This window comes from Bison bison, unplaced genomic scaffold (assembly GCF_000754665.1).
Source record: "Bison bison bison isolate TAMUID 2011002044 unplaced genomic scaffold, Bison_UMD1.0 scf7180017864281, whole genome shotgun sequence".
Taxonomy (NCBI): domain Eukaryota; kingdom Metazoa; phylum Chordata; class Mammalia; order Artiodactyla; family Bovidae; genus Bison; species Bison bison.
The window spans coordinates 32170-42715 of NW_011494853.1; the positions used below are offsets into that span (position 1 = coordinate 32170).

Genomic DNA, 10546 nt, shown 5'->3' on the forward strand with positions numbered 1-10546 from the left:
TCCAACTTTCACATCCATACATGATCACTGGAAAAACCATAGCCTTGACTAGATGGACCTTTGTTGGTAAAGTAATGTCTCTGCTTTTGAATATGCTATCTAGGTTGGTCATAACTTTCCTTCCAAGGAGTAAGCATCTTTTAATTTCATGGCTGCAATCAGCTGAACGCTGAAGAAGTGATGCATTTGAACAGTAGTGTTGGAGAAGACTCTTGAGAGTCCCTTGGACTGCAAGGAGATCCAACCAGTCCATTCTGAAGGAGATCAGCCCAGGGATTTCTTTGGAAGGAATGATGCTAAAGCTGAAACTCCAGTACTTTGGCCACCTCATGCGAAGGGTTGACTCATTGGAAAAGACTCTGATGCTGGGAGGGATTGGGGGCAGGAGGAGAAGAGGATGACAGAGGATGAGATGGCTGGATGGCATCACCAACTCAATGGACATGAGTTTGGGTGAACTCCAGGAGTTGGTGATGGACACGGAGGCCTGGCGTGTTGCAATTCATGGGGTCGCAAAGAGTCGGACACAACTGAGTGACTGAACTGAACTGAACTGAATCACCATCTGCAGTGACTCTGGAGCCCCAAAAAATAAAGTCTGATACTGTTTCCACTGTTTCCCCATCTATTTGCCGTGAAGTGATGGGACCAGATGCCATGATCTTAGTTTTCTGAATGTTGAGCTTTAAGCCAACTTTTTCACTCTCCTCTTTCACTTTCATCAAGAGGCTTTTGCTTACACTTAAACAATTTGTTTATATAATACATTTGAAAATCAGTTCCAATACTTTTCTTCATGAAGAAACCTTTAGTTCCCCTATGTCCTGAAAGTCTCTCATTTCTAACTTTTTTTCTTTCCACCTAAAGCCTGAAGGACTAGAGAAGGAAGTAATATTCAACTCCCTGCTTTGTCCATCAGGTAAGACTCATTCATCATAATTAAAATGACATTGACTAGAGTATAATATTTGAAGTTCAAAGTATTTTATATAAACCCTTCCTACACTGTCCCTATGAGGTAAGACCCGAAGAACCATCAACCCATTTGGTAAGTGAGGAAACTGCTTCTTAAAGAGGCCAAGTAATTTGATCAGGGGACTATTCTTATCCCATGAATTCTGAGTCTTTATTTCTTAAACACCTATGCAACTATCAAAATGACCTTCTGACTAGTGTATGATGTGGTTATAGGTTTTAATAGAAAGTGGGTAGATTCAAAACGAATATTGCCAAAGGGAATATTTTCTTGGATATTTACTAATACAACATGGGATGCATATATATATAATACAATTATAATATACAATACAGTACAAGTAGCTGAATTGCTGAATTCAAGCCACTGCAACACTGAGTTTTGCATAGCTAACCACATTAGAGAATGAGGCTACGGTACTTCCTGAGAAAAGGTTTCCATAGCCTGTACCATTTGTCCTGTCAATATTTTTTTGGTGTCGATTCTAACATCCTATCAGTCATTCCAAGGAGGAACTAAAGAAGCTTACAGTAAAAGATATAGCTTTATCCTTGTGGAGAATTCCCTAGTTTAAATGAAAACATTTATAGAAACTTAGTACATAAGAAATTTATCAATGCAATGTGTTCTTATCTCAAACTAATGTCTAATCAATATCATTTCTTGCCTTTCTCTTCATACTCACTTCCCTTTATTTTTTGTCATGTCAAGACTTAATATATTAATAAATGAAATGTATTCTAAAAAACATAATTGCCTTATTATTTAGCCTTGTTTCTACATTTAAGTGAACTTACTGCTTACTACCAAATCCATCATAGATTTTCCTCTATTTCTGAGCTTTTCATTTTGATTTCTCTCTCATGTGTCTAGGGATAATCATCAGAGTTTTATTAAAATTAATTTTAATTACTCACATAATGCAAAAAATACTTTCTCCTTAAAAAGAACCAAAACCTCACATTAAAGGCTATTGTCATCACTTTGAAATCTTTTTCAATACTTTAATGATTATCAATGTGCATTTTTAAATAACACATTGATAAATTTGTTTCTGTATGTGTGATTTACATAAATGGATAAGTTTAATCATATAACTTGCTTTCTTTTTCACTCAAGGACTTTTAGCTTAGAAAACTCTCCATGTTAAATTATAGATTTAGATAATTCCTTTTAATTTCAAACTATCACAGTTCTGCTTGGTTTTATAGCATTTCCCAAATTGGTTTTTCCAACTATTTGCTGGACTAGATAGATAGATGCTTAAGGTAGATACCAAAATGTGAAATTCCTAATTAAGAGCCAGTAATGTATATTCTTAGTCTTAATAGAACTAAACAAAGTCTATTACCTAAATATGCTTCTATTTCCACCAGTTTATATTTTCCTGCATGATCACCAGCATTTGTTACCATCAAAGTTTTTAAATTTTGACCAAAAATGTGGATTAAAAAAAAAAGCATTGTTGCTTTAATTTACATTTCTCTAGCTGAAAATTAGGATGACTTTATTTTTGCACACTTATGAATTGCTTTCATATCCTTGACCATTTTCAATATGTTGGAGTAGTTTGGGGTTTTTTGGATTCAGTTGTATACATATCTATTGAGTAATTTGTAAATATTTCCTTTCATTTGGTAATTTGTCTTTTTTTTTTTTTTTTTTTAAATGAACAGTTGACTTTGTCTTTCTCGGTGCCGAAGATGGAGGCCAAATACTCCGCCATTTCCCACCCGCCTCCGCCGCCGCCGACACTGCTGCCGACGCCCACGACCCCGCCCGACCTGGTAATTTGTCTTTTTGCTTTGCTTATGTCATGTTTTCTTACAAAAAGTTTTTTGAATGTAAGAGAATTCATATACAAGTAATATATAATTAATATAACTATATTTAGCACACAATTATATATTTAACTACAGGATTTAATTTAACTACATGACTATGTAATTAATATAACTGATAGTATATACATAATTGATATATCCTACTTAATGAGTTTGGAGGAAGTATACACTTGTGAAACTGTCACCACAATCTATACCATAAACTTATCCATCACTTTCAACAGTTTCCTCTCACTCTCTTATTATTATGTTTTTGTAATATAAGATATATCCTATTAGCAAATGTTTAGATTTCACTTTCATGCATTGGAGGAGGAAATGGCAACCCACTCCAGTATTCTTGCCTGGAGAACCTCAGGGATGGGGGAGCCTGGTGGGCTGCCATCTTTGGGGTCGCACAGAGTCCGACATGACTGAAGCGATTTAGCAGCAGCAGCAGCAGGTATACAATACAGTATTAACTCTAGGCACTATGCTTTACAATAGACCTCTTGAATTTACTCATCTTGTATGACTGATACTTTGTGCCCTTTGACAAAGTTTCATTATTAGTCTATACAGATGGGATTCAGTATGATGATAAATACTACAATTTTTTCTTTTCTTCTTCATGTCATTCACCAATTAAAAGGCCAGCAAATGTATGCTTATCAGCAACTATTAATTTCTTTTCAGTGAGTCAAATACTGTTCATCTTCACCCCCTGCCCCATGTCTAGGGTTTCCATAAAAATACTGTCTTTATATCTGGTGAAATTTGATGGAAGTAAAGACTGAGCATTAAGGTAGAATTCAGGAACTTTTGAGTGACAGCTGAAACCACCACCAAGATATTCTGGCCATGGTTTGGTCTTAATGAAACTCACTGAGTTGTGTTCGACTCTTTGCACCCCTATGGACTACACAGTCCGTGGAATTCTCCAGGCTAGAATATTGGAGTGGGTAGCCTTTCCCTTTTCTAGGGGATCTTCCCAACCCAGGGATTGAACCCAGGTCTCCTGCATTGCAGGCAGATTCTTAACCAGCTGAGCCACAAGGGAAGCCCAAAAACACTGGAGTGGGTAGCCTATCCCTTCTCCAGCAGATCTTCCCGACCCAGGAATCCAACCAGGGTCTCATGCATTGCAGGAGGATTCTCTACCAATTGAGCTATCAGGAAAGCCCAAAAAAAACAGATTTTGGGCTTCCCTTGTGGGGAATTACACAGAATCACGATGTGTCAGGTTCTTGTCAATGTGTAGCCTTCTTTTGGCTACAATTTCACATACAAAGAGGCCGGGAAAGGAAAGATTCTAGAAATCTCAGAATCCCATTCATGTATGTTGAAGATATTAAAAAACTGGAATATTAAAAAAGGGACAACTTTTCAGAAGAAGTTTAGGTTCAAGGCATAGTTCTGGCTTCTGGGTCTTGGAGATCTTTAGGAAGATACACAGTAGAAGTCATTTTCATCATGGCTGATTTGTTTCTCTAGGTGCCAAGGTGTCTGAATCATTATCTCTGAAGCTGCCACCAAATGTGGTGGAAGAATCTGCCCGAGCCTCCTTCTCAGTTTTAGGTGAGTCTCCAGCCCTAGGGGACTATAGGGGACTAGTGAACGGTATTAGACAATAGCTACTATTTTTTCCATAAATATTTTCTGAAAATAACAGCTATAATTTTAACTTCTTTGTTCTCTTCTCCTTTGGACTTATTTATTGCTTTTAATCATACTTCTATTCTTAAAAGACCCACCCTTCCTAAAAATCCTCCTTTCTTTACCTTAGCTAATTATTCATTTGTTCCTAATGATTCTGATACATCATAATCTATAAATTTTATGACTTCCCATCTCTCCCATTTCCTAGGAGACATATTAGGCTCTGCCATGAGAAACACCCAAAATCTCCTCCAAATGCCCTATGGTTGTGGAGAACAGAATATGGCCCTCTTTGCCCCTAACATCTATGTTCTGGATTATCTAAATGAGACACAGCAGCTGACTGCAGAGCTCAAGTCCAAGGCTATCCTCTACCTCAACACTGGTGAGTGACTGAATAAGTGCATGAAAACTTTGCGGTGTTATTTTAATAACAGACTGGATTATCCAGTAGGCTTGAGTTACTTATCCATTCTATGATATGTAAATGTATCATCCTAGGATATTTACAATAATAAGACTACTATGACGGTCAATTTCATGGGACCTATCCAGTGTCCAACCTCCAATAAAATGTTTAGGACTCAGAACCATCCAACATATTGCAGCAAAATTTAGGGAATAGCACAAGATGCCACGGCGTTTTGATGATTTGTCTGGCCATGCAATGTACAATCTATCATGTTGCTTATGAACCTTTCACTCCAGGTTACCAGAGACAGCTGCTCTACAAGCACTTCGATGGCTCTTACAGCACCTTTGGGGAGCATCGTGGCAACAGTGAGGGCAATACTTGGTAAGGGAAAGAAAGCTTTTTCAAGCTTCTATTTTTGTGTCAGCTCTCTTACATATATAATCAAAATTATATTCACAGTAACCCTATCAGATATTATCATTAAGCCTATAGTTATACTGGATAAATATACAAGACTAGCAAGGCAACAAGCAAAAAAGCTGAGATTTGAATACACATATGTTAGACTTGTCCCCAGAATTCATCCTGTTCATAATACACCAAGGTATTCTTTCTGAAATAGCTATTTTTTTAAAACAGCCTCCATAACCATAACTTTTTAAATGAGATAGCCAGTGACCATATCACATAACTTCCAAATAAACTGTGTTAACTTCAGATTATGTTTTTTAGATCAGATTCATTTTGATCACTAGCAAACTAATAGTGAGGAAAGAAATGAGATGGTCCCAGTGATATCAAACATTATTTTAAAATCCCTAAGGTAGGAACATCCCCAGTGGTCCAGAGGTGAAGACTGCCTTCTAACACAGGCAGTGCAGGTTTGATCTCTGGTTGGGCATCTAAGATCCCACAAGCCTTATAAAACAGAAGCAATATTGTAACAAACTCAATAAAGACCTTTAAAATGGCCCACATCAAAAAAAAAATCAAAAAAAGAGATACCTCAAGCAAAACAGTGTCAAAAGGTACCACATGTAAGAGCTGTATATGAGAAAATGCTACCATCTACAAAGGAAAATCACTAAAGATTTAAAGCCTTAATCAAACAGAAAAAAAAAAAAGAAGTAACATTAGGAGTACAGCTGACCCTTGAAAAACATGCAGGTTATGGGTGCTGACCTTCAGCAGTAGAAAATTCTACACTGGCACTCTACAGTTGGCCCTCTGTAACCCAGTTGTCCATCCACAGATTCAACCAAATGGGGATCATGTAGTACTGTAGTACATATTTGTTAAAAAAACAAACAAAAAAACCATTGAGTAAGTGGACTCATGCAGTTCAAACCATGTTGTTCAAGAGTCAACCGTACTAAATCCAGCAGATTCATCAAGTAAAGGCAATGGAAGCTCTGAGTACACAAGTATGTCTGTTAGATGACTCACATCAGTGTATGAGACGTGTCCTATGCAGGCTGCTGCTGTGAAGTGGTTATGAAACCACTGTACCAACATAGATGTGATCATCACTTCCTCTCCCCCACAGGCTCACGGCCTTTGTACTGAAGAGTTTTGCCCAGGCTCGAGGCTATATCTTCATTGATGAAGCACATATTACTGAAGCTCTCACCTGGCTGGCCCAAAAGCAGAAGAGCAATGGCTGTTTCAGAAGTACTGGGTCTCTGCTTAACAATGCCATCAAGGTGAAGTGTTCCCAGAGCTAGTTTTTGTTTGTCCACTATACTGTCCACAAGGATAAGGAGAGGAAGTGATAACCTAAGGATTCCTTAAGGAAATCAGATGAAAATAAAACCTGGATAGCAGCACCAGAAAGAGGGGATGGAACTTAGGGTGAATATGATACTTTGCCCCACGGTGATGAATATGGATTAGGACAAATCCCTTGACAACAGAATACAAGGAGCTGATGAAGAGCATTCTCAGAAGTTATTGGGAGTTTTTAAATTATTTTAAAAACTCAATTAGTTATTGGGAGTTTTTAAACTGGGAGTTTTAAACGACTCAGAACTTGACCAGTACTGAATCAAGTTCAGTACTGGTAATTGGTCTGTTCAAACTTTCTATTCCTTCCTGGTTCAATTTCTTGGGATATGGCACCTTCTAGGAATTTGTCCACTTCTTCTAGATTGTCCATTTTATTGACATACGGTTGCTGATAGCGCTCTCTTGTACTCCTCTGTATGTCTGTAGTGTCGGTTGTAACTTCTCCTTTTTTCCCATCTGATTTTATTGATTTAGGCCCGCTCCCTTTTTTTTTTTTTCATGACGAGTCAAGTGAAAGGTTTATCAATTTTGTCTGTCTTTTCAAAGAATCAGCTTTTAGTTTCACTGACCTTTTTTTTAATTTTTAGTTTCTATTTCATTTATTTCTGCTCTGATCTTTATGATTTCTTTCCTTCTACACACTTTGGGTTTTGTTTGTTCTTCTTGTTCTAGTTGCTTCAGGCATAAGATTAAATTGTTTATTTGAGATTTTTCTTGTTTCCTAAGGTAAGCTGGATCACTATAAATGTCCTTCTTACTCAAATCTCTCTCTGTCTCATGTTTACAGGGTGGGGTGGACGATGAAGTGACCCTCTCTGCCTACATCACCATCGCCCTTCTAGAGATGCCTCTCCCTGTTACAGTACGTGTCCTGGCTAAAGCATTGCTCTGGATGCCATGAAACTGCTGACATGTTGTCTGAAATGTCACCTTACTCAGCTTTCCCACTATGCAATGCCAGTGCTTCCCAGATCATTAGAGAATTTGATCAAACCACTAAGATACATTTACACTTTCCCAGTGATGGCCCTTGTCTATTTCTTCCCTAGCAACCTCACCACCAGCATCACACACACATAGAATCTAAAATTCTAAAGATATGGATTATATTCTTGCACTATGAATGTAGACTAACAGATTAAAAAATACTATTCTCTCCCTCCCTAAGAATGAGGCTAGAGGGATAAAAGCTTCTGAACAACTTGACCTCTGTGCTGTGGTCCGTTTTTACCTGGGGGCCCCAACCTCCCTATTCACACAGCTCACCCCCTTCCTGTTCTCCCTCGCCAGCACCCTGTCGTCCGCAATGCCCTGTTCTGCCTGGACTCGGCCTGGAAGTCAGCCAAGGAAGGATCCCAAGGCAGCCATGTCTACACCAAGGCACTGTTGGCCTATGCCTTTGCCCTGGCGGGTAACCAGGAAAGGAGGACAGAGGTACTGACGTCACTGCATGAGGAAGCCGTGAAGGAAGGTGAGAGCACACCCGAGAACTTTCTCCCATCCCATATTCTCAGGATCAAGAATTCCACACCAAAGGTCTCCCATGACTACCTCTCAGGATCCCTTTCCCTCTCTTCTTTAACTATATCATTATATTTACATTTTGTTTAATTTTTGGCCACACTATGCAGTATGTGGGATCCTAGTTCCCTGACCAGGCATCGAACCCACACCACTTGCATTGAAAGGCTCAGTCTTAACCACTGGGCCACCAACGAAGTTCCTCTATATCATTATAGACTCGAAGTTTCTTACTCAAGTTACACATCCAAAGATTAAAAGGCAGTAGACTGTAATAGTAAGAAGCTTGGCCTCTGAAGACTAGTGCTAAAAAAGTATATGGCCTAGAGCAAGTGCTGTACAAGTATTAGCTATTGGTTAAGATATCAGTTCTCAATATATGCCCCACCCACACCCAGTGTATCATATCATTTTAAACATAAGACTGAAGGAAGTAATCCCATGAATAAATTCTAGTGTTTTATGCTCATTTCACAAAACTGATGATGTTGGACAAGTCTATTCATTATCCACACAATATTTCTGTATATGTAATGGTCTATATGAGAGGTAGAAGAAGTAAAAATAAAATGCAAATAATAAGATATCCAATAAAACATATCCTGCTTTTCTCCCTTGACAGTGCTATTAGTTGTTTACTCTTATAATGCACTGAGAAATATTTCAGATATACAAAAATGCGTAAAGAACAATTAGCAAATACCTTTAATACCTCCCTTTCAGCTTAAGAAACAGAATATTACCAATGCTGGAAAAACCCTCATGGTACCACTCCTACTCTAAAAAGTAGTTGATCTAGAATTTGTCATTACAATCTCCATAGATTTATCTTTTTATTGCATGTGTAATCTTAAATAATATTCAGAATGTTTACATTTTTCATCTTTAGATAAGAACGATCATCCTTCTAAGTATTTCTACTTGATCCTTGTCTGTCTGCTTACCTTTTGTATTTTAAGTTCAATGTTAGGCTGAAAGGAGTCCCTTGTATGGGTGTGTTAATTTTCACTGCTGCATAATACATTCAGTTCAGTTCAGTCATTCGGTCATGTCCGACTCTTTGCAACCCCATGAACTGCAGCAAGCCAGGCCTCCCTGTTCATCACCAACTCCTGGAGTTCACAAACTCATGTCCATCAAGTCGGTGATGCCATCCAGCCATCTCATCCTCTGTCGTCCCCTTCTCCTCCTGCCCCCAATCCCTCCCAGCATTAGAGTCTTTTCCAATGAGTCAACTCTTCGCATCAGGTGGCCAAAGTATTGGAGTTTCAGCTTTAGCGTCAGTCTTTCCAATGAACACCCAGCCCTGATCTCCTTTAGAATGGACTGGTTGAATCTCCTTGAAATCAAAGGGACTCTCAAGAGTCTTCTCCAACACCACACTTCAAAAACATCTATTCTTTGGTGCTCAGCCTTCTTCACAGTCCAACTCTCACATCCATACATGACCACTGCAAAAACCATAGCCTTGACTAGATGGACCATTGTTGGCAAAGTAATGTCTCTGCTTTTCAATATGCTATCTAGGTTGGTCAGAACTTTCCTTCCAAGGAGTAAGCGTCTTTTAATTTCATGGCTGCAATCACCATGTGCAGTGATTTTGGAGCCCCAAAAATACAGTCTGACACTGTTTCCCCATCTATTTCCCATGAAGTGATGGGACCAGATGCCATGATCTTAGTTTTCTGAATGTTGAGCTTTAAGCCAACTTTTTCACTCTTCTCTTTCACTTTCATCAAGAGGCTTTTTAGTTCCTCATCACTTTCTGCCATAAGGATGGTGTAGTCTGCGTATCTGAAGTGAAGTGAAGTCGCTCAGTCATGTCCGACTCTTTGCAACTGTAGCGTACAGGGCTCCTCCATCCTTGGATTTTCCAGGCAAGAATACTGGAGAGGGCTGCCATTTCCTTCTCCAGGGGAACTTCCCAACCCAGGGATCAAACCCAGGTCTCCAGCACTGTGGGCAGACGCTTTACCGTTTAGGCCACAAGGAAAGCCACAACTTGCATATCTGAGGTTACTGATATTTCTCCCGGCAGTCTTGATTCCAGCTTGTGCTTCTTCCAGCCCAGCATTTCTCATGATGTACTCTGCATAGAAGTTAAATAATAAGCAGGGTGACAATATACAGCCTTGACGTACTCCTTTTCCTATTTGGAACCAGTCTGTTGTTCCATGTCCAGTTCTAACTGCATATAGGTTTCTCAAGAGGCAGGTCAGGTAATCTGGGTATTCCCATTGCTTTCAGAATTTTCCACAGTTTATTGTGATCCACACAGTCAAAGGCTTTGGCATAGTCAATAAAGCAGAAATGGATGTTTTTCTGGAACTCTCTTGCTTTTTCAGTGATCCAGTGGATGTTGGCAAT

The 10546-nt window shown here is 38.9% G+C and overlaps 1 protein-coding gene across 1 annotated transcript in view; it reads left to right on the forward strand.

The window, feature by feature from the left end:
• A2M (alpha-2-macroglobulin) overlaps window positions 1-10546 on the forward strand; it is a 50800-nt gene that overhangs the window by 29804 nt on the left and 10450 nt on the right. Inside the window, exons 23-30 of the mRNA XM_010849376.1 lie at window positions 868-919; window positions 2653-2763; window positions 4294-4377; window positions 4667-4843; window positions 5167-5254; window positions 6420-6576; window positions 7446-7520; window positions 7949-8129. Coding sequence (XP_010847678.1) covers window positions 868-919; window positions 2653-2763; window positions 4294-4377; window positions 4667-4843; window positions 5167-5254; window positions 6420-6576; window positions 7446-7520; window positions 7949-8129 — 925 coding nt within the window. The remainder of the gene's footprint in view (window positions 1-867; window positions 920-2652; window positions 2764-4293; window positions 4378-4666; window positions 4844-5166; window positions 5255-6419; window positions 6577-7445; window positions 7521-7948; window positions 8130-10546) is intronic.